General features: G+C 38.3%; 1 protein-coding gene across 6 annotated transcripts in view; it reads right to left on the reverse strand.

The window, feature by feature from the left end:
• Positions 1-25,204, reverse strand: part of LOC129739080 (proton channel OtopLc) — a 60,344-nt gene that overhangs the window by 30,798 nt on the left and 4,342 nt on the right. For 2 of the 6 annotated variants that reach the window (XM_055730471.1, XM_055730472.1), the window contains exon 2: positions 16,218-16,492. In XM_055730471.1, the coding sequence (XP_055586446.1) occupies positions 16,218-16,312 (95 nt within the window). In that variant the 5' untranslated portion in view covers positions 16,313-16,492. Of the gene's footprint in view, positions 1-507; positions 852-16,217; positions 17,666-25,204 lie in introns of those variants that run through there. The other 4 variants (XM_055730470.1, XM_055730469.1, XM_055730468.1 and 1 more) reach the window with 4 other exon arrangements.

Here is a 25,204-nt window from a genome sequence, read left to right on the forward strand (position 1 = left end):
AGAACGGATGCAAACAAACTAAGCAGCAGTGGCTTAAAGTGCTTTTGATCCAAATCATTGCATTGACAGGCGATGGATGGGTGACGTGTTATGTATTTATTTTGATATCATTTTATCAACAGCACTGCTGACTAATATCAGGCAGCCAACTATCAGGTTGGCACCCATCAAACACCTTCACATGATGATAATCGATATCCCTTTCCCAATCATGCTCTCTTAGTTTAGCTCAGCTCAGCTCAGACACGTCGATGGAGTGTGTGCTGTGCTATTGACTTGAAGTAGTCGCTCGCTAATTGTCCATTTAGCGCCTGGATCTAATGAGCGATGCACTTCTCAAGTGTAAGCAGCTAGCTAGGATGCTATAGATTACGACAATCAAACTGCGGGTGGTATGCTAAATGTTCGGCTAAATGGAATGAATCTGCTTCACTAGGTGTATGCATCTAGATGATGATGGGCTAAGTAAGCCATGAAGAAAGGTTCGATTTGACGTTTTACAATTACCCTGCTCGATTTGTATTCAGATTTGAACGGTTGGGGTCATCTTCTTCACCGTCGTCATCCTCGGCACCGAGAGACCACGTGATGGTCGGCGTCGTCGACGGCATTATCGCCGAGGATGAGAGCGTCAAATCCGGCGGATGCACTTTCCCGTGCGGGGATGGCGTTGGCGAAAATCCATCGCGGCCGCCGTTATTGTTGCCATATCGAATAGACGATAACGACGGAACTGCACCATTCACTACCGTCGTTGGCAAAAGCGCGGCGACGGCGACATTTTCAACGGTTTCTGGCGGTGACGACGGCGACGATTCACTTAAATGTTCCGACGCGGTCATTATGGGCACAATGCTGCCGTTGTACTAAGAGGGAAAGAGAAAAGGCAACTTGCTTTTATATGAGGTAGGTATGATTGCAACAATTTGACTTGACGGGCGCATTTCACCAAGATGCTAACTGTTTGCCGGGCGCCCGACGTCTAACGTAGGAGTTGTCGTTTCGCGACGCGCGATATGACACGATGCACGCAGGCAGGGCCAGATTAGAATCCGAGATCCGCGGGTGGTACAGTTTCGCGATTAATTGGCGAGATCTGTGTCTCGCGCTGTGTCAACATACTGGTAAATGGAAAATTCTGTCGATAACCAAATATCTTGCAATCTGAGATTGCATTTTATGGTGTGATAAAGGATTCTTGGATTTTTTTTTTCCAAATTTCAAGAAGTTTTATTAGGTATTTCAGTATTTCTTTGAAGCGTGTGGCAAGTGATTCATCTAAAGCATGGATCATCTTAAATCTGGACGCACTATTTATTATACCATATCGCTCCTAGTTGTCGGGTCTGGAATGTTTTGACAATACTTTGTTTTGGAATGTTTCCTCTATCAGTGCTGAAAGATTACGATTCGTTTGGTTTAAAAAAAGTTTCACGTGATGGAAGCCGCGAGACGAAAATTAATTTTGGACACCCACGTTAAAAACACGTGGTCGGGTTTAAAAATCGCGAGATCGTTAAAAACGGGTCAAATCGACCGTGTGCAGCGTTCTCAAACGTTTCCATGAGGAGCATACTATCGATCGGCAGGCTCATACCAAGCGTCATAGTGGAACTAAGTATCGGAACCTGCATTTGAGGGTGTTGGTTGAGAACGATTAAGGCAAACCCAGGGCAGTCGGACTATGACATCGCCAAGAAATTCACTGTCGACCGATGCACCGTCAGAATGATTCGTCTGTGTGAAGGAATACAATCTTATTGGGCCAGTAAGCAACCAAACGGGACATTGAAGCAGAAAGTAGTAGCCAAAGGACGTGCCCGGAAATTATATAACAAGGTTCTAACGAAGTATGACGGATGCATCCTCATGGATGACGAAACGCACGTGAAGGTGGATTTTTTGCAGCTTCCTGGTCAAAAATTATATATGTAAAGCCACTGGTCGGGGTGATGTCCCTGGCAAGTTCAAATTCGTTTTTGCCAATAAATTTACAAGAAAGTGTTTGATCTGGCAAGGTATTTGCAGCTGCGGATGAAAAACCCCGGTTTTTCTGACAAACAAGACCATGGACTCCAAGATGTACAAGGAGGAGTGCTTGAAAAACGTTTTTTTTTGTACATTAGATCCAGGACCAGTAAAGTTGTGGCCAGATTTGGCAAGCTGCCACTACAGCAAAGAGGTACTACAGTGGTATCGGGACAACGGGGGGATTGAGTCGAAAAGGACATCAACTCACCCAACTGCCCTCAATTCCGCCCTATCGAAAAATATTGGGCAATTGTCAAGCGGAAGATGAAGAAGAATGGTAGGACGACTTGGGATGCAACAAAGATGAAGAGATGGCGGAAAAAAATGAACGCTGAGGTCAGCGAACAGCATGTCCAATCTATGATGAGTGGTATTCGACGAAAAGCTCAAAATTTCATCAAAACCACATATGAATATTTTTTTATTATTTTTCCTTTAAAGTGCAATAAAAAACCTACATTTAGAGTACAAAACATTTTTATTTCGTTTATATAGCTCCCTTCTATTTCATTTAGATAGACCCGTTTTAAAGCGTCCAGATTTAAGATGACCCATGCTTTATCATGCTGGTCGTCGCAGGTTCGTCGCTTTTGTTTGTCTCAGAAAATACAGATTGATCAACAGTTCAAAAAACAACTACCTTTGAACTGTCGTCAAAAATTTTGTGTTTCGTGTTTCATAAATCTAAAGATGCAAAATTGATCCAAATCATGTCAACTTTCCAATTCATTTTTCAACAATTTTCTACTGTGACTGGAACAGCTTTTGCGGTTGATTCATTTAAAGTACGGTTGCTAATCAACTTTTTTACACTTTGCGTGGTCATGATTAGAGTGCCCTACCCGGGATTTCCCGGGATATAGAAAAATTCGGGAATTCCCGAATCACGGGAAATGCTTAAAAATCCTGAGAATTCCCGAAGCCAATAAAAAGTGGTAAACTACTAAAGATTTACATGATCTCAATTGGAAAAATGAATCAGATTGAGCAAGGGAAATGATAGTTCTACCTTGATCGCTTAGCCTTAAATATTATTTTTCTTACATCTGGTTAACACATTGAATTTGATAAAAAACGTTTTTCCGATCGAAAACTTTGTGTTAAAGTTAAAAACGACAAAGAATCTATGAAACCAAATAATTCCAATAATGAAACGCTACGGAAAAAATCGGAATGTTCTTTTTGCGACACTCGCCATTTAGAACTTCCGTTTCGGATACTGTTAACAGTAGCAAAATCATCATCAAAACATATAAATTGTTAACAAATGGAAAATTTAAGATATTATTTTTTTTTAATTACATTTCAAAAATAAATATAATGAAAAATCCCAATTTATTTCTAATAAATATAATTTTCGAATCATTTTGTTTTCATTTTGTTACGGTAATATTAGCAGCGGCTAGACCAGCCAAGGCAAGGTACTCAAGAGTACGGAACCTCAGGGCCGGCTGGCTACTGGGTAACCAAGGACTTACGGATAAAATACAGAAATCGGAAATTTCATGTTTCTATGTTTTTTTATTCAAAGTTTTCTTGTGGCGTGTTATCTGTGTGTATAAACAATGTTCTGTGTCTTGTGTGGCGTGTAATTGTTTCACTAACCGTGATGTGCTGCTTCTGTTGCTGTTCTGTCGCGACGTCGTGGCTCCGGAAATCCAGTTCCGGAAGCAGGAGGGCCGTCGATTTATTGGCGTATCAACGGGGTGCCGAAACTGTCGGCGCCAGCGGGCGTTGCTGGACTCAGTTGTTGTAGGCGTCTTCCTTCATTGGCGTTTAATCGGCCTGCCCACGAGAGTGCCCCGTATCCGGACAGGCCGAGAAGGGAAGTTAGGGTTCCTCAGAACCCGAGGACGAAGATGATGATCCTATTACGATTAGGCGCGAGATCACAAGGATCTGCGTGCCGAGCCGTGGGGAAGCCAACCGGCGTTTCCGGGCGAATTCCTTGGAACTTCACAACACTAAACGTGGACTAGACTTCACACACGGACGCCTGATATAGAAGACCTCGAAAAACGGAAGCAAGCTTCCTTTTCGGCTTTTTCGTTTCATTTTCCAAATATTCCTCCTTTTCCTCCAATATCAATTGACAGCAGCTTGCAGAAATGTAGCCTACTGTGGTGCTATCTTGTTGTGAGACTTTACAAAAACATGAATTTTCTAATATAACATACAAAACTACAAAATGAAAACCAAAATCAAACGATTTATAACCAACCGGTTACAATTTTTATTGAAGAAACCAACTAAACCAACTAGCATATACCTTTTAAATCAGTGAATGGGAAAACGGTATTATTTACTATTTCGCTAGGTAAATGCGAAAAAGGTAAAATTTACCTTTTTGCTAGGTGAATTGAAAAAAGGTAAATTTACCTTTTTTTGCTAGGTGATTAAAAAAAACGTAAAATTTACCTTGTAAGAGGGGTGGAAAAAAATCACCTCGCAAAAAGGTAAATTTTACCTTTTTTTATTTTTCGTGTTCTTTTGTCACCCGGAGATGGAACATCGCGAGAGGGGGGACAATAAAAAATAATGCGAAAAACAAATAAATTGGAATAAATTGCACGAAAGTAAATTGCACACTATATCATTGCACAAAACCAATAAATCAAATAATTTTTTATCGAATAATTCAATAAAATAAAGAATACAAAAGGTCAAATAACTTCCGTCTTCCAAAATTTGTATTTTGGTCATGTAATCTTTCGGATAATTGAATTTTCCTTCGAAATTAACATGAAATACAATAAACTTTACCTTCAAGTTTTTTGGAAATTTCGAATGGGGGTGACAAAAGAAGAAATTGATATATGTTCAAGTCTAATTATCAGCTCTCATCCCGAAGCATGTTAAAAATGTTCTTTTTTTACTTAGAATAACTTTGAAATAAATGATATTAGCTGAATATTGTAAAACAATTTATTTGAGCTAGCTTTCCAAAACTATAAATTTAGTAAAAATTGGTTTGAGAAACAAGAGAGTTTTAGCGGAAAAAGTAAATTCGAGGCAATGAGAAAAAAATCATAAATAATATATGTTGAAAGAGTTTTTAACTGAATTCTAATTTGAGAGGATGAAATTCGATAAAGGAATTTAACAGTTAACAAGTAAAACAGAGACATCTACTGTGTTTCCATTCATAACACCGCTTTTCCCTTTAGTAAGAATCGGTATGTGCTCTGTGGATAGAAAAAGGGTAGTGATTTGTTAAGAGTGTTTCATACTCTTCTGTTCGACTTTACTTTCCACTCGTTCTGTATCGAGTGTCTGAGTTCTTAGTAATAGTTTTTCAGGGTTTGTGTGGGACTTTCTGTGTGGCTTAGTAAGCCACTTATCATGAATATCTCATCATATTTGACTTGAATCATTGTTGAAATTGTTTTTCATTTCAATATGTTTATAAATCAAACATATTTTTATCCTTTTTTTTTTTTTGGAGAAGAAGTCAGTAGTCGCAGCCTACACCAAAAATATTTGGCAACACTGCTAGCAGCTGTCAGTTGATAAAGCCTACGCGCTCACGTTCGGTCTTCATTGGGGATGAATAAACCATTTGGTTTAAAATCCAAAAAAAAAGTTCGGTCTTCATTCGTCCAATAGCGGTTAAAAAAAGAAAAAGAAAAAAGAATTAGATCAAAATTTACATATCAACAAAAGCTACTATTCCTATCTAGAAATTTTATTACTTCTTCCGCATCTTTTTGCAGCCTCTTTGTTGTTTTCAGGATTCTTCCGAAGTTCAAATTGAGAAACTTTAATAACTTTAATATAATCAAAAATCTCAATGTTAAGATAGAAATGCTATTTCTTTAAAACTTTCCCAACCCAAGCCTTTCGGGTCAATATCGCCCGAAGCGAACTTTCAAATCGTCATGACTCTATTGATAAAAAAACGGTAAACTATGGAATTTGCAACATATTAGGTACTAAAATCACGATGTTGGGCACAGGTTCCTTTTCCGACCTATGCCAACATCGACTCCTCAATCGTTTAATCACCAACAAAAGCACACCACAAGTCTATCCAGCAATCAACGAGGTCCCGAGTGAAACCAATAAGCCTCAAAATGTTGGGGTTTCAACCAAAAGTACCGACTTGGCAGTAAAACAACTCGCGAATTTCGTTTAACAAACTTATAATTACTTTTTCTTAAACTAGGTTCTATAAATTAATGCAGGCAACAAAAAAACACAAGCGTCTCGAGTGTTCCGACGATGGCTTGATGTGAGCCGGGTGCGATTTGGAATTGGACTGGCTGGTCTTCAGATCCTCCGCTTTATTTGCTGTCCGTTGAGGTTTCTGAGGTGGAACTCACTCTCGTGCGATGATTTTGTCTATTGCGATCGACCACGATCACACCGTACCAGCTTACTCCCATCTCTCGATTGTTGTTGCTTCTCTGGTCATCAGCTATTGTGTTCTATTAGACAACAAACAGCAGCAATGCCCAGGCCGGGTTCACAAAGGGTGATTTGTGGGTGATTTGTTGTGACGGGGTCCTCACAAAGCCTTTGCCGTATCAGAAGCTGGTGTTTTGACTGGGTCGAACGGAGTTGAGCCAAACCGGTTTTCGAGAGTGCATCGAACTTAATTAGCATCTGATATCAGTGATGCTCAACTACCAAACATCCTCACCCACCCTGAAATGAAATTTCTGAACTCTGAAGCCAAATTTTTTATAAATACTAACCGTTAATTGTACTCAATAACTTCGGACTTTTCCGACCAAATGATTTTATGTTAAGACGCTTTTCGGACATTTCCGACAAATCACTCGATTTTAAGACGTCTCTCGGACTTTTCCGACTCAATTTCTAAACGATTTTAACAAATCTGACATTTTGATATCATCGAGTTAATAAATTCAGCTTCCGAGTTATTGAACCCAGAAAATTAATCTTCGTAACTAGGACATGGTAATAGACAAAGTTTCTCTACAGGGCGAATTTTCAAACCCGAATCTGTTCTCAATGTTACGACACGAACAACTCCATCATCCCCTGGATGCAGTTCAACTATTCGGCCCATTTTCCAGCGACATGGTGAAACTCTGTCATCCTTTATTATAACCATACTATTTTCCTTGATTGAAACTGCAGGTTTCCAACGCTTCGTGCGGGCTTGTAATTGGGCTAAATATTCGCGGCGCCAACGATTCCAAATGAGGCGCAGCCTTTTTTGCATAAGCTGGAATTGCTTCAACCGGTTATCTGGAATATTCTCGTCCACAGAATCGGGAAGAGATTGTAACGACTCACCAATCAGAAAATGGCCTGGAGTCAATGGTTCTAAATCCTCTGGGTTATCCGATTGCGAGGTAAGAGGCCTCGAATTTAAACAGGCTTCGACCTGTACCAGTAATGTGGTGTAATCTTCAACGGTTACTGGATTTTCCCCAACTACCTCCAAAATGTGTTGTTTCGCCGAACGAACGGCTGCCTCCCATAATCCGCCAAAATGAGGGGCACTAGGGGGGTTGAAATGCCATGAAATACCAACATTACTACATTCACGCGTTAAATCTTCTCTGTGTTTCGGACTTCTGAGAAGACTGAACAATTCATTCAACTGATTCCTGGCTCCGACAAAATTGGTGCCATTGTCTGAGTACAAATCTGTACACTTACCCCTCCTTCCGACAAATCTACGTAACGCTTGAATGAATTTCTCTGTTGACAAATCTGTCACCAGCTCCAAATGAACAGCCTTCGTAACCATGCAAACGAACACGGCCACATAAGCTTTTACAGCACTTCGCCGTGGTGCCGTACGTAGATATACGGGTCCAAAATAATCCACCCCCGTTCTTTGGAAAGCGCGTGATACCGTCACACGTGCTGATGGTAGTTCTCCCATGAACTGTTCGATTGTTTTTGGCCGCGATTTGAAGCAAGTATGGCATTTTTGAACGATTTGCCGGACTACATTTCGCCCTCCTAATGGCCAAAACTTCAACCTGATTGTGGCCAGAAGCAACTGAGGTCCCGCGTGGAGTAAATACAAATGATAGTGCTGAATAACTAATCGTGTGAAAGAATGTCGAGCTGGTAAAACAATTGGGTGTTTCGCGTTATCACATTCATTCGATTTGTTAATTCTACCGCCAATTCTAATAATATTTTCAGCCGAAATGAACGGATGAAACCACCTGAGTCTCGATTGTCTTGATACACCTGACCTTTTCGATAACAATTTCCATTCTTCAGAAAAACATTCCTGTTGCACACGTCGTGTTAACAAGTTTTCAGCTTCCATAAGCTCTGACGCACGCAAAAAGGGCCCAAACTTTATGTTTCGCTTCATGTTCAACAATTTTATGAATCTTAAAATGTAAGCAGTGCTTCGAACTAGTTTAGTGTAGGAAGAAAAAAGACCGAAATACCAATCATTAAAATTTGACTCAGAATCTGACGTGGCTGTTGTTAAAACTGAAACAGTTTGCCGACGACGTTCAGTTTCCACGTCTTTTGGCACAAACCCTTCCAATAAGCTTGGCCAGTGTTCCTTTTCGCCAATTAACCAATCCGGACCATGCCACCAGAGTTGATTTTTCCCGATTTCACTGGGGTTGATTCCACGTGAAATCAAGTCCGCTGGATTCTCCGTCCCTGGCGCGTGTCTCCACTCACATTCCTTGCTTAGTAATTGAATTTTGGCCACCCTATTGGCCACGTAACTAGTCCAAGTACTAGGAATAGCTTGAATCCAACGAAGCACACATGTGGAATCTGTCCAAAAGTAGGATTGACAGTCAATTTTAACAGATTTTTTGACCATTTCGAATAGTTGGACTGTAAGCAGGGCACCACACAACTCTAACCGTGGAATTGACTGACTTTTCAACGGTGATACTCTCGATTTTGCTGATAAAAGACGAATCATAACCTTCCCTTTGGAATCTACACTTTTCATATAGATGCACCCTCCGTAAGCCTTTTCCGATGCATCAGAAAAGCAATGCATCTCAACCTTCACCATCCCAGGAACGACAACACAACGATCAATGCTGATCTCATTCAGAAAATGCAACTGATCTGAGTAATTGCGCCATACCTCACCCACCGTTGGAGGTAACGGCTGATCCCAATCCAAACGTTTGTTGTTATCATCCTGTAGCAACCAAAGCTGTTGCATAAACACCTTTGCAGTAGTGATCGCTGCTCCCAATAAGCCGAGCGGATCAAAGAGCGTGGCGATAATTGCTAGAACCTTTCGCTTTGTTAACGTATCAATCCTTGAGCCCTCCGGAATACTGAACTGGTATCGGAAGATATCTGATTTCGGCAACCAAGTTAGCTCGAGAATCTTCATCGATGGATCTGAGGAAGAGTCCTCCGAGAAATCCTTCAAAGCTACATTTTCTTGAGTTAGTCCTTCTAAAACCCTTGAGGAATTAGAGGCAAACTTTCTCAATCGAAATCCTCCAGACGCTGCAGCATTTTCTAGCTGAGTCCTCAGCTGGAATGCTGCTTCTGCATCTTCCGCACCAGCAATCACGTCGTCCATATAGATGTCCTCAAGAAAAACCTTGGCAGCAAGAGGATACCGGTTCTGCTCATCCAAAGCCAGTTGTTTAAGTGTCCTCGTAGCCAAGAATGGGGCAGGTTTAGTACCGTACGTAACCGTGCTCAATTCGTACACTCCAACTTCATCCGTCGGTGAATTCCGCCACAGTATCGATTGCATGATTCGATCTTCCTCCGCAATTAGAATCTGACGGAACATCTTCTCGATGTCAGCAACGACCATCACCTGTTTCGTACGACAACGCAGAATTATAGAACGTAATTCATCTTGAATTACGGGTCCGCAAAGCAATCCATCATTTAAAGAAATCCCAGTGGACGTTTTGCAGGATGCATCGAAGACCACTCGAACCTTGGTAGTAGTACTGCTTTCTTTCACTACTGGATGATGGGGTAAGAAACACCGTTTGACTGCGGTGTCACTAGTTACCCTCTGCATGTGCCCTAGATCCAAATACTCGTTCATGAAAGCAGTGTATTGTCCTCGTAATTCTGGATTTTTATCTAATCTGCGCTCGGTAGCCTTTAAGCGACGAAAAGCGATTTCCTTGGAATCTCCGAGATTCGCAATCGTTTCTGAGTGTTTTGGTAAAGCAACTGTATATCTTCCCTCCGAATTCCTTTGGACCGTCCTTTGGAAATAATCCTCACACATCTGCTCTTCTTCTGTGAACAATTTTTCCGATCCAACTTCTTCACAAGCCCAAAAACGAGAAACCAATGACTCCAATGATTCTCCCGTGGAAACATTGCAGCTAACCGTTGAAATTGATTCTCCTACCATACCTCCGGAGACTACCCATCCGAAAACCGATTCCGTTAGTGTCGGTAAGTTGTCTCCAATTGACATCCTTTTTCCCGTTTTGAAATACTCGAAGAAGGATTCGATTCCAAGCACCAAATCCACCTTTCTGGACTGGAAAAATGATGGATCTGCCAGATCAATACCACTAGGAAGGACCCAACCATCTGTAGCTACTGACGTCGTTGGTAGGTCGACCGTTACCTTCGGCAAAATCAAAAAACTCATTTCCTTCGAGAATCTTGTTACCCGCGAATGTATCACCGCGTCAATCTTATGCTTCACCCTTGCCTTCGCCTGTCCGATACCAAGAATTGATACATCCACCTTTCTCCGACTTAGTTTCATCTGTTGGCTCAGTCCTTCTGAGATGAAATTGCTTTCCGATCCAGAATCCAAAAGCGCCCGAGCTGGAAAACGTGATCCCATTTCATCTTCGACGAAAACTATCGCTGTAGCCAGAAGAACCTGAGAATGAACCTTTTCCGACGCTCCCGACATCATACAAGTAGTTGCTGAGTTGGATGTTTGAACAGTACTAGCTTCTTGATGATGTTTTTGATTTGACGATGACCCTGGCGGTCGTGAGGTCCCTAACTGACCATCCGATCTTCCCTTGAAGCACACCAACGTATGATGCCGACCCTTGCAGTTTCGACACCAAAATTTCGAGTAACATTCTTTAGCCATATGTCCAGATTTAAAACAATTTCTGCACAAGGACTGATCCTTGAGCAGTGAATCCCGTTCATCAACAGCCATCTTCAAAAAACGTTGACACTGGTAAAGGAAATGCCCGTCCTTACACGCAGGACATCTGAAAGACGACTTCACATTATTGTGGTACGTTCTGATGCTAACACCTTTCGGTTTAACTGCCACTTGAGAATGCGTTGCACCACTATTGGAAGGCTTTGGGGGAAGAGCCTCCAAGACACGCACTCGCCGATGGAGAAATTCTGTTAACTCCGACAAAGTATCGCTTTCTTTAGTAGAAGAATCTTCTTCCCAACTTCTACGCGTAACAGGGTCTAAAAGCGATACCAAAAAATTGACCAATAACAAATCCTTATACTCAGCTGACTCTAGGACTTGGTCGAGGGTGTTGACAATTCTTTCAAAACCTTCTAAAAGTGTTTGCAACTCTGCTACCGACTCCTTTACCATTGAAGGCAACTTGAACAGTGACTGCACCTGTCGCTTTTTAAGTTGTTTGCTATTATTATAGCGTTTCAAGAGCATATCCCAAGCAACAATATAATTCGATTTTGTGATCTGAAGAGGATCGATCAAAGCCTTTGGCTCCCCTTGGAGACAACCTTTTAAATAATGAAATTTTTCCACCTCAGGTAATTCCTGTTTCCAATGTATCAATGAAAGGTAAAGATCACGAAATCCAAGCCATTCATCGATATTACCGTCAAAGCATTGAAGCTTGATTTGTGGGAGGCGAACATGATCCACATTCGAATGATTACCAAAATCTGTGCGAGAAGACTGATCCAAATCATGAGGATTTTGACGTTCCTTCGTCCTATCCATTAGGAAGGATTTGGCATAGTAATACCTATCACTCAATTCTTTACGTTCTTTGTCATAAATCTCATCACAGCCGGAAAAATCATCATGCGACTTAATTTCCGTTAAAACTTCGCCAAAACGCTCCCACAAATCATCAATAGCATTCAATCTTACAGAAATTTGACCTAATGTTGCACCTTCTTGAAAGGTCTCAACAAATTCCCAGATATCGGTAAAGGACGATTGAATATCCTTGAGTTTAACTGTCCAATACTTAAGCGTGGGTGTAGCCTTAAGCTCCTTGGTGGATTTTGAAACAGGCATTATAATTCGTGAAAATCAAAATTCAATCCAAATTCAAAATAAAATCCAAAAGGGAATACCCTTAATTTTCTATAAACACAATTTGAACTCAATGCTTTGAGTTTCAACCAAATAATTCTCGTGACGCAATAGCACCAATCAGTGCACCAATCCAATTATTCGCGTAATAATGGATTTATAAACGATTATTATATCCAGCTTATTGTAAGCTCCACAATCGATTTCGCACTCGCAAAATCTGACCAATTAGTCACCAGTAAAAACAAAATGGCTTCAAGAAGTATCAGAAATAACATACCAGATCGCAGCAGTACTTAGCCTCTGTGCATCATCAATCCATGAATCCGTTCCGAGAACAATCCAAAGCCTTCAAACCACTAGTGCACCCGCACCATAAAATTGTACCGTTGACCGTCGTTCCAAATTCCGATGACGCACACCCGAGCCTTGCAATGACCAACACCTAAGACCCTTGCCTTGGTGTATCGATCCGTCCAAATCCGTTGATTTACAAAGCACCACACCCGTGGTGATGAATCGTTCCGACCAAACTAGCAAATTATTGCCGAAATCCAAAATCGACTTGAGAACCACTGTCTCTCTGCCGCTTCACGTAGGTGAATGTCCTCCGAAAAAAAAAGTAAACAGAACAAAAAAACGGAGGGAATCAGTTTACAAGTCTCACCGACTCCAAGTGGCTGAACATATACCACGATACAGGGCTCACCTTATTTTCCTAAAATGGTGTCCAACCGAAGCCCAGATTAAATCAATTGGCGCCTTGCTTTGTTCCAAAGCCGAATGCTATGGCGCACTATTGTTCAGCAAAAATTGCACTGCGATGGCGATTTGTTGGCGTGATGCTATCCGTTGAACAATGGTGGTTCGCGCTTCGTTCCTCAGAAGCGCCAAACGATCAGGAAATACGTAACCGGGTTCGACTCATCCGGTTCGAAGGACCATAATGTTGGGCACAGGTTCCTTTTCCGACCTATGCCAACATCGACTCCTCAATCGTTTAATCACCAACAAAAGCACACCACAAGTCTATCCAGCAATCAACGAGGTCCCGAGTGAAACCAATAAGCCTCAAAATGTTGGGGTTTCAACCAAAAGTACCGACTTGGCAGTAAAACAACTCGCGAATTTCGTTTAACAAACTTATAATTACTTTTTCTTAAACTAGGTTCTATAAATTAATGCAGGCAACAAAAAAACACATGCGTCTCGAGTGTTCCGACGATGGCTGGGCTTCAGATCCTCCGCTTTATTTGCTGTCCGTTGAGGTTTCTGAGGTGGAACTCACTCTCGTGCGATGATTTTGTCTATTGCGATCGACCACGATCACACCGTACCAGCTTACTCCCATCTCTCGATTGTTGTTGCTTCTCTGGTCATCAGCTATTGTGTTCTATTAGACAACAAACAGCAGCAATGCCCAGGCCGGGTTCACAAAGGGTGATTTGTGGGTGATTTGTTGTGACGGGGTCCTCACAAAGCCTTTGCCGTATCAGAAGCTGGTGTTTTGACTGGGTCGAACGGAGTTGAGCCAAACCGGTTTTCGAGAGTGCATCGAACTTAATTAGCATCTGATATCAGTGATGCTCAACTACCAAACACACGAGATACACAATTTGTAGAGAAAGCAAATTCCGGTGACCACCGGAAGTGCCCCAAATGTCATGCCAAAAAAAAAACACATTTCCTTTTCGGGTCAATATGCCTCGGGAGTTTACGTGCGTTCTCTTGATAACACATGTTAACCGATTTTCGTGATTTTAGATTTAGGTTTTTATTTCATTTTTTAAGTAATTTGATCTAGTTTCTAAATGTTTAAGGGGGGGGGGGGGGGGGGTAGGGTCTAACACTTTAAAAAAATCGATTTTTTTATTTTTTTATTTTCTTATTGTAAAACATTTCAAGAATGTTGTGTCGAATTTTCAAGTCATTTGGAGCAAAACTGTAGAAATTATAGGCCTTTATCTGCTCCTATCCAATACTGCAAGAAAGCAAGAGCAGAAACTTCAAACGCGTTTTTCTCGAAAGCACATTTTTAAAGTCCGTGGACATCGTCATTTGAAAACTACTTATCCGATTCTTTTCATTCTTTTGGAACATATTTTCTACATATAAAATACCAGACCCCAACGTTTTTCTTTTTCGTTTTTTTTTTTACTTTCGGGAGATTTTACAGGTGAAAAATGGCGGATTTTTTCGTGAAATATCGTAATTTTTACTTCAAACAGCCACAAAAATTTCATAAAAAATTTTTTAAGTTAAATAAAAACGTTGGGGTCCAGAAAAACATCTATTAAAAATATTTTGCTCTGATTTTTTGACCTCAGATGATTCTGTGCTGAGATACAGTGTCCACCGCAAATCCTGTTTTCTAAAAGGCATCCTCGAAAGTGCTCCGTCACCGGCTCATTTTTCAATATTTTTCTACGAAAAAATTACTAAATGTTCTTTTAACAATGTTTATATAATGCAAAAAATTTGAATACATTTGTTTGAACGATAGCTCTAGAAAAAATTCGTGAAAATGGTGTTTTTTTATACCCATTAGACCCTACCCCCCCCCTTAAAAGTTGAATTGACGAGACTTATTCGACTGTCTGAATTCCGTTCTGCACGGAAAAAAAAAACTGAAAAAGATGTCATTTTAAAATGTTCGTATATTGTGACTTATTTAGTGTATTAAAGTTATTTTATAATCTTAAGAACTTAGACGGAACAAAATACATTGCTCTTCCGGCCGTGCTCTCGAAATCTGCCTTTCTGTAGCAGATTAAAAAAATTCGCCCGCACGGCTAGGTAGGATAGTTTGTACTGATACAAAAGAATATTTTGATGTGATTCATAGCTAAGTCATTGTCTTCAACATTTTTAATGTTATTCAGATTTTCAAAGTTACAGAGCCATACCTAGTTCAGAAATATTTAAAAATATTTTGCATCATTTTGCAAAATATTTTCAACAGCATCTTTTTTGATTTTCACTAGTACTTTAATTTGACATACATACTCCCTTTGGACTAGTGTGAACATTTTTAATTTATGCACGATTTTTGACTACATATTTACGAGCAAAGATATAATTCGCTCGATTTGGAATGTTTAACGCAAGGATTATCGAAAACGAATCATGAAAAATCATTCAGAGTAAATATCCGTCAGAATTGGGCATATGGGCCATCGAGAAAATTTGTTAGTAATTTTCTTACATTTCTAGTATTCTGAATCAAAATACCAGCCATATCAGACTCGAAGTTGCGTTTCTCGGCACTTACACATATAGGGTACAGATGCTATTCGAGGTGATTCTTCTTCTTCCATGGCGACCGTTAAAAGTTTGTATAAAAAAAGTCACCCATGGGCTTCTAATGAGGCAAGTTGAGTTAGATTGAAAGATTCAACCAAGTATTTGTTTAGAAGTAAAATTGAATTATTAAATCATGTTCCATAATAATCGTATATCGTGTAAAGTATTGTATCAATTCGATTTGTCGAAATTTCCTAGTTTCCCATTCAAGAATTTTGATTCACGTTGCAAACAGACACTCGGATAAAAATGTCGTTTTCGTTTAGACCGCTATAATTGTGTTAAGAAAAACATTTCACAATGACGCTAGATAGTGTCATGCATATCAATCAAAATGTTGTTTTTTGTTCAACTAAGAGATGTGTAAACCAAAAGAAATAATCACTTCAGATAACGGTTCTACACAACACGGTCCACTGAAAGTTTGTGGTAGCGTGGAGGCCGGTGGAAAATTTCATTCAAGCTCGGAATTGAATTTCATATTTCAATGATTATACACACAGTTGTAAAACTGTTTAACAAAATTATTTTGTCAGTGTTTTTTTTTTGTAAATTTCATTAAAATACTGTAATTTTGCGTAATAACATTGAAACAAATAATGTTATTAGTGTATTGTGTTTTTTTTTAAACTTTAAACTCTGTAAAGTTCGACTAAACATTGTTTCACCTTAACGACTAGGTTACCTGAAGGTTACTGAATTCTTCTTGTGCCACTTGCCGGTGTAGTTGCTACTGCTTCCTCCACCACATGCCCCCCCGGAGCTCCCACTTGCACTCATGATCTCCTCTCCCTCTCTCTCTTTCACTGGGGCAGGTTTTTCAGCTCTTCCGGATGTTATTGGTTAGATCACTTCTCTACACTGTACCCTAGTATGGAGCCTGCTAGGTCACTTTTCGAGATACACACACACTCTGTACCTAGAGACACCCCTAAGTAGATTATTTAGTGCTAATCGGAGCTGTTAAATTTTGCACGAATAAAGTCAGAGCAAACCACAAAATAAAAAAAAACACTGCAATCGATCACCCCGAATGATGAGTGACCTTTCCATGCGCCGAGCACTCTTTGCCAAGCACCGAGACACGGGACACTACCATCTCTGGAGAAGTTTGACACACAGATTCGATTTGGAAGCACTTAAGCCGCGTATCGCTGACAATTTCGATTCTGGGTCCCGATTAGCAGACCGCACGCGGGGGTGGCAGCTGTAAAATCAATAGATAGCGATTCACTGTATTTTTTCCTCTCTGTTTTGTCTGTTGCTCACGTAGATAGCTGACAAGTACTTTTGACGGATTCGAATTGCTCCATTTATTGGGTCAATAAATTAGCATGGGTGAATTGAGCCAGGTTTGGGGAACAAATTTACAAACATGTCGAATTGTTAATATGTACTTTTCAAGCACGCGTGGTTCTTCAAAAAGCATTTTTATTTGTAAGAATGGATTGTGTCATTTTTGGCATCACTCTAATGTAGACGAAACTGTCACATGGCTTCTGGTTAAATGATTAGCACTTAAGCTGCCTGGTCGGTCTGAACGATTGAAAGTTAAAGTTTAGCAATTGTTTCATTAACTTGAAAGATCAGTTTGATATAAATAAAGTTTCCCATTTCATTCCCCACTACTTGAAGGAGGTAGGCGTTTCTAATAATCATACCCGTTTCTTGTGCCGAAAAACCCTTTCATATTAAATGTGATTCTATTGGTTGATAAGTTTCTTAGATATACAACAAAATTATATGGAAACTCTTCCTTCCCTCCATCCATCCATTTATGCTATCAAAACTCTACTACGGTCCCTTTCTATGTACTCACTGTAAGAAGGATAGTGTTTCAAATTATAATAGAACCATTTATCGTGTCCTAATCCTTTTCCATGTGAAATTTGGTTACATTTCTTATATAAGTACTCAAATTGGACAAAAAATTGTATGGGAGCCTCTCCTTTTCCTTCCTATCTTCCTAATGGAAGAAGGGAGGGGTCTCAAACGATCATGTAACAATTTCCTGCATGACATGCTCTCCCATGTCAAATATAGTTATGTTTGCTTGACTAGTTCTCAAACCATGCAAAAAGTTGTATAGGGGCCACTTCCTCTTTCCTACCTCCCCACTGGAAGGAGGGAGTGGTACCAAATATCAATGGAAAAGTCTTTGTTTCCAAATACCCTTCAAAGCCAAATTTGGTTCCTTATGCTCGAGTTGTTTTCGAGAAATGCAATGAAAATTGTTGGAGGCCCCATTTTTCCCTTCCTATCTTCCCAATGGAAGAAAGGAGGGTCTCAAATAATCATAGAAATATTTCCCGTATTCAAAAATCCTTTCATGCCAAATTTGGTTCCATTTGCTTCAATAACTTCCGAGTTATATAAAAAATGTGAAGGAGCCCTTTCCCTCTTTCTATATTCCCACTAAAATCAAGGAGGGAATACATAGATTCAGGGAGAAATTTATCGTACTCTAATACCCCCCATGCACAATTTGGTTCTAGCTGCTCGATTTGCTTTTCAGTTATACAAACTGCAAAGAGATGAAAAAGAAATTTGCAGAAAGGCGTAGTCTGGCAGCAACTGAAGACGCTGGCTCCGGATCGCCAGAAGGGGAGATCTTTTATCTCAGCCCTATGCGTCGGACAATCGGCACCGGACCCTTGGTTAGGAGGGAATCGAGGGAAAACAAAAAAATGTAACAAATTTTGCAGTAAATATTGCAGAGATCAGCAGCTATTTAACTACGCATCTGGATCTATATTTTAATGGTGAGTGAGGCACAATTTTCTTTGTATGTTTGGATAACGGGTGGCTATTGAGCCAACCCTCTTCTTCTGATAAGTATGCTAAGATTTAATAAAGGAGGAACAAAAATTTGATATGTGATGATATGCTTCTAAATAAATTCTACTCGCTCATTTTCACCATCTTTCATTTCATCTAACCTTCTATCCATCTATATATAAAATAAAAATCATAATCTTTAGATGTCCCTACTAAAAAGGACATCACATTTCACCGCTAAGGCCGACAAATTAAAGTAACATAAATTACAATTTTTCATTGCCTACTTTTGGGCATTTACCAAGTGGGTAATACACTTATAACAGCTATGTATGTGTGCAATTTTGTAACTTTTATGTGTCACATATGATAATGAAATGCCGACATGCACTTTTAGAATGGGAGTCAAATTGCAAAAATCTATATAGGTTGACACATACTGCTAATGTGTACACAGTAAACGAAAATTACCGAGTTCAGTAATTTTTTTTACCGAAATCCTAACATGTGTAAATCGTTAAACTGTTCGGTAATTTTTTCTGTAAAAAATTAACGAACATCGGTAAATGAAGAATCGATTTACCGGTGTTCGTTTATTTTTTACCGGAAAAATTACCGAACAGTTTAACGATTTACACATGTTAGGATTTCGGCAATGTTCCGAAAATCAATCATTTTCCATCAGCCATGCTTTACTGCATTCAGAGCCAAAAAATCGAAGCAGTCAATTTTTCCTCCTTCCATATAAACAATCATGCATGACAACGACGCTGCTGTATTTGATACATTCCCGCAAAACATGATGTGGTAAAGAAGGACGCAGACTATCAGCAACAAACGTCTCGATGCTGATTGCCTTCCTTGATGGTTTTTAACCTTCTAGGGTCACAACTGATATGTATCAGTTCTGAGAGATGTGTAGAGGTTACAATATGATTTTTAGTTTTTCGCTTTGCGTAGAAGAACAAAATCATTACTAAGTAACCGCAATGAACTGTCCTGCATGTGCTACGGCTTTTTTCAACATGTTGTCCTGGTATTTCTTCAGATTTTCCTTTTGAGAGATTCATGATCGTCTATCATTATCAACAATGATTGAAGTACAGGCGTTAGCGAATGATTGTGAGAGCGACGTTCAAAATGTATCATCAAGTATGTCGATCACCGTTGATTAGCCACGTGACGAAAAGCAACGTTAGCCCCCGATGGGGCATGGTATATTTTTATGTATCTAGTTGGTGTTGATGTTCGACAAATATTCAACGGATACGTTCATCACGTGCCTATCATAGCACTCGGAGGTAAAAGTATTCTAGCTTGAAACGAATCCTGATTGCTTTTCTTGAGCGATTTTCCGAACATTGGATTTCGGTAAAAAAAATTACCGAACTCGGTAATTTTAGTTTTCTGTGTAGATTTTTTTGCAGTGGAGATGTGTTTTTTTTTCTTCTTGATTCCTACATCATTTATACAGCACATATTAATAAATGACGCTACATGTGACCCAGATTGATATTTTGCCGATCGAATCAGAATCAGCGGTGTGTAAACTCGCTTCGGAAAGAATCATTCGGCTGATTTTTTTCCGAGTTTAACTTGTTGTGTGCAGATTGATTTTAACTTCGTTCCAATCATTACGTGATTGCACACAAAACAAAGAAAACAGTTCTGTATTGATGTTTTCCATGCCTCACAGGAATAAAATCACATCAACGAAACAACAGAACGAAGCTTACCGTATACGAATGCACACGAGCGATCGTTGCCCGACGGACCGAGTTAACATTCCTCGCACCCTTCTCTCGCTCGTTTCCCGTTCCATTGTATCTATCACTTTTAGCCACGCCCCCATGCGTTGTCCAATTGATGTGTTCGGCTGCCCAACGAAAACGATTTGAATTTTGAATTCGCAGAACTGTACGTTCGCTTCATGGTTGCCACATGTACAGATTTATCTAGACAGGTATAGATTTTTGAACTCATTTTTGGTACAGAATCTGTACGTACAGATGACAGATTTTCAAAATTTGGTACAGATTTGTACAGATTTTTGACCTCAAAAACTGAAAAAAGTTTCTACATTTAGCTTTCAACCAGTCTATTGAAAACATTATAAAAAATAAGTCAAAAGTTAGCCATTCTGACGATACGAGTTCCTTACTGGGAAGTACACGATGGAACAGTTAGATTTCCAAATTTGCTACAAATAATTAAATATCTGATTATAATCCCCCACTCGTCAGCAGTGGTTGAGCGCATTTTGTCGCAAGTAAATGCGAATAAAACCAAAGTTCGTAATCGTCTAAATGAAAACACATTGGACGCTTCCTTAGAACGAAAAGTTATTTAAGATTAAATGGCCGATCGAAAAATATCGTATTGAATATGATGCTCAAAAATCGTTTTAATAAAACTATGTATTAACATGATGAACATTAGGAAGTGTTTCTATGAAAAATATTTTTAATGTCAGTTATTTAAAGAGAGAAAATAAAAATGACTAAATGAGTTTCACAAGAAGTGTTAAGCTAAAAAGTTGTACTATGTGCAATAAAGTATGTATCATTTTTAAGATTAAAAATAAGGAAACAAAATCTTCCCATATCAACACGTTCAATGCAGAACTTTGTTTTCTTCGGTACAGATTTTGGTGAGCGGTACAGATTTGGATGTGGTAACACTTGTTCGCTTCGCTGATGTTTCCCCCGATTGCTGTTTACTCCTGCCGAGTTTACCCGAAGTTTACTTCCTGATGCTTTCCGAGTTGAACTATAGATAGCATCATTGCAGTTTGAGTTTAACGAAATAAAGCTTAGTTCTTTTAGAAATGGGACACTTTGTTTTGCTAATAGCTCGTTTACTAGTGATCGGACATTCAAAATTTTGACAGCATTTTGCTGCCTGTGAAAACTACTTTCTGACATATTTTTCTCAAAATTTTAACTTAATGCGTTTTTGAGATATTAACGATGCAAGAGAAAATGAAAAAAATAATTTTGCACAGTTTCCTTCAAAATCCATCATTTTCAAATTGATAGCTGACAAAACCGTTGATTATTCAAAGAATTACTGTGTGTGAGTGGTGGAAAAGTATGCAAACACTGTCAAAAATGTCCAAAAATTTCAAATTAAGCATTAAAGTGAAGCACATGATCGGCAACTACGGTTAAGGGTCATCTGAGAAGTCAAGTCTCATTAGCAGCATTTTTTATTTGGAATAAGCTCAAAACTTAGGGTGGATCGCTGAAATGTTCGAAAAAAAATTCTCCGATAAGCTGAAAGTGTTACCTAGTAATGAGTCATTCAAACCCAACTTTAAACAACAATTTTTTGCTATTTCCAGAGCTCGTAAGCTGCATAACCGGTACCGAGGCAACATGATAGATGATTTCTAATGAATAACAAACCTTATTAAATACCCTATTTCAAACAAATTTCTGCGTTTGAATTCTATACCATGTCTGCTCGTGGCAAGGTCCCGAGCATATTAAAGTATGTATTTGCTGGTTGTTTTGTATAAAATATAATCATTTGCCAAAATTCCGCACCTGTTGAAAAAAGCAACAATTTTCAAAAATAAAACTTTTGTTTTCGCTGTTTTTAAAAGCCTTGAAAGAGTAATCTTGTAAGTACTCTTCGCAACCAACGATCTAGACTAACCGATTATACTTTAAGTTCAATCTCATGATGGCTTTACTTCGTTATTGTCAGATTTTGCTAGCAGAAATTCTACGTAAAACGCTTTAAAGTGGCTCAAAAATAACCAAGTTTTGTTGATTTCGTAACAGCTGAATCCACTTAATTGCACTCAGTTTCATTTAAAAGAGAAGTATTGGACCTAAAAGTATCAGAAATTGAAGGAGGAGGATGTAGCAATTTAAAATTCAGATTAGACGAAGTATATGTTTGAAAAACTGATCAATATCATTAATGAAAAAAAGTGTGCGCTGGCCGATGGGAGGTACCAAGAATAAAGTAGATTTTTTTCTTACAAAAAACGATAAATAATTTTTTTCAAAATTTTTCATGAATCATCATAAAATTACCTTCATTTGCTTCATAGAAAGTATTTAGGTCAAACGAACGGTTTTCGAGATACACGCATTCGTAACTGTCCCATTTCTAAAAGAACTAAGCTTTAAAATCGTTCTGCAAAGAAGGGCAAAGTACGAGTATGCAGACTCGCGGTTTTAACATCTCTGATCAGAATCATTTAGGTAAACGATTCTAAAAATGATAACTATTTTGATTCCGTGTTAATTAAAGCAGCAATTGTTGTCTAAAAAATATGAATTTAATATTGATGCATATGATTTAATGATATGACACTTTACGGACGTTTAAAAAAAAGATAGTAGGAAGATTTACATAGAAAGTGATTTACATGGAAGGTGATTTACATAGAAAGTATCGATAACAAAAATGAATAAGATGTTTTCAACAGAAATAGATTTAAAACATTTTTTAAACATGTACTAAACTGAAGATGTATCAATCGCATTTTAAATTTTTAAAACAACAACAAAATCTGATGAAAATAAACAGACACTGAACTAAACAAGAGCCCGTCCTTTAAAATTGAGGATTGATGTATTTAAAGGCCGAATGCAGAGAACTTTTTGATGTTTTGCAAGGATAAGTGAAATTTATCAATAAAATAAACGAACTTTTTTATAACAAAAAGTGAGGATATGCATTTTCCGGATGAACTTTCAGTTAAGAATGTACACAACGGTCAATATTTACAAAAAATGTACAAATCATCTATTAATTTTTGAGCCCAAATAAACAATCTAACTAAATATTTAGACTCAACATTTTTCTGAAAATCATTCACTAAAAACACCCCCACTAAACATCTACCTTTGAAGAATTTCCTCATCGAAATGATTCAGCATTATATGAGAAAGGTCAGAGAGGAGTATCTCGTGTGTTGAATCTGGCTGTCCATATTTGATAAACGGTTTAATATTCCATTTTTTTTTTCAAAATAGAGAAAATTATGCCATTTCATAGCTTATACCCTATATAACATCTCTACTTCATTTATTTTTCAAAAAATCCATACAACCCTAACCCTACAATGTGTCTAACGTAGGGTTGCCATCCGTCCCGCAAAAGCGGGACTTGTCCCGCTTTTTTGTTGAATGTCCCGCTGTCCCGCTTTTTCACCAAAATGTCCCGCTTTTTTTTTGTTTTGCAAAGTTAACTCACTTACACTAGAAAAAATCAAAAAAGTCGATCCGCCAAACTTAATCAGCTGGAACTTGCAATTCCTTTAACCGAATTTCACCAAATAACTTTTGTTGAGGTACTTAAAGCGTTGAAATCGAATTTGCTGACCATATACGCTGCTGGCCATAAGTTTGAGATCACCCCCTCAAAAAAGCTAATTTGTTTGGCCATATCTCAGTCATCTTATGATACATTGCATTTTTTTTGTTCTGATTCTAAAGTCGATGAGCAAAACCTTCTTCGTATGTTTTTGGCAAAATGTAATTGTAACTTAATATGACTTAAATTTGGCTTAAAGTTGGAAAATTTTAAAAAAATCGCACTTTATATTTAAACCCGATCAGTTCAAGGTTGGGTGAACCGAATTTAGAAATTCGAGTTGCATTTGAACCTTTTTAATAAATATCACAAACAACTTTTTTTTTTAATTTTGAACTTTAAATTTTCACAGTGCTTTAAATAAATAAAATAGCTACTTAAGTTATCGATCAAAAGTTTGGGCTCACCCCTCAGTATGGTGTATCGGCAAAAAATTTGGGATCATGCGAAACATGCGATTTAATTTTGTGCGTATCTCTGTCATCAAACAACGTATTGCTAATCTGATAACTTATTTTTAATGCTCATAAGTTTTTTTCGCTTTTTGGATATTTAGTGAAAATTTTTTTGTTCAGAATCACTCCGTTAAAACTTTAGCTATAGTTTTATCATTATTTGATAATGTTCATCAAACAGTCGGTATGTTCAATAAATACCTGCAAACTTGTTTCGACCATAACTTTGTTATCTTACAAGTTATTGCAGATCTGTTTGGCACCATGTTGATGGATCAACATATCTCGATCCTTTTTAGAAGTAATGAAGGCTTGAGCCTTTAAGTGATAAATGGTCTTTGGGGCCGTTCAGATACCATGTGGACACAAAAATGAGAATTTTACCTCCTTCTCCTTCTCCGTGCACAAGTGTGGATATTTGACAACCCTTATCCACCTTTCCCAGATGTCGACCTGAACCGATTCGATTTTTGTTGCCTACATCAAATACTAAATTTCCATTTCTTGGTTTATTTTTCATTGCAGGCTCCGATTTTGACAGAATTGCATCTCATAATCCCATTTTTTTTTCTAAATTAATGATACCGAAACTGACTAGACAATTTCAAATTAAAAAGATACATTTTCGGATTTTTTTTAAAAATAATTTCTTATTTTGGAAAGTTCAAGAAAAATTGATGGTATTTGCCTCAATGTAGCAAAAATGATCGGTTTGGATTTATTGAAATAAAACGATTCTTCATAATTCAAACTACATTTGATAGTTTTCCAGATTTTTAGAATTTAAATTTACATTCTTTTACGTTTGAAAAAGAAATACTAATTTTAGTTAAACGTATGGAAAATGGCCAAACACATCAAATTAAAAATGTGTTTTCTCGAAATAAGTTTTTTTTAAATTACCCTTTTTTTTAAGGCTCGATTACTGTGATATTTTACGGCTTTCATTAGCTTTTATGCACTTTGGCTCGAAGAGCCTCATACATTTTGAGTCGTTATCACAATTAAACAATTTTAATATTGATCAATAGTTTTTATAAAAATTCTTTAATTTAAGACTTTCAACATTAAGTTATTTAAGTGAGAAATAGTTACGATAAAGTTG

This window comes from Uranotaenia lowii, chromosome 1 (genome assembly GCF_029784155.1).
Source record: "Uranotaenia lowii strain MFRU-FL chromosome 1, ASM2978415v1, whole genome shotgun sequence".
Classification (NCBI taxonomy): Eukaryota; Metazoa; Arthropoda; class Insecta; order Diptera; family Culicidae; genus Uranotaenia; species Uranotaenia lowii.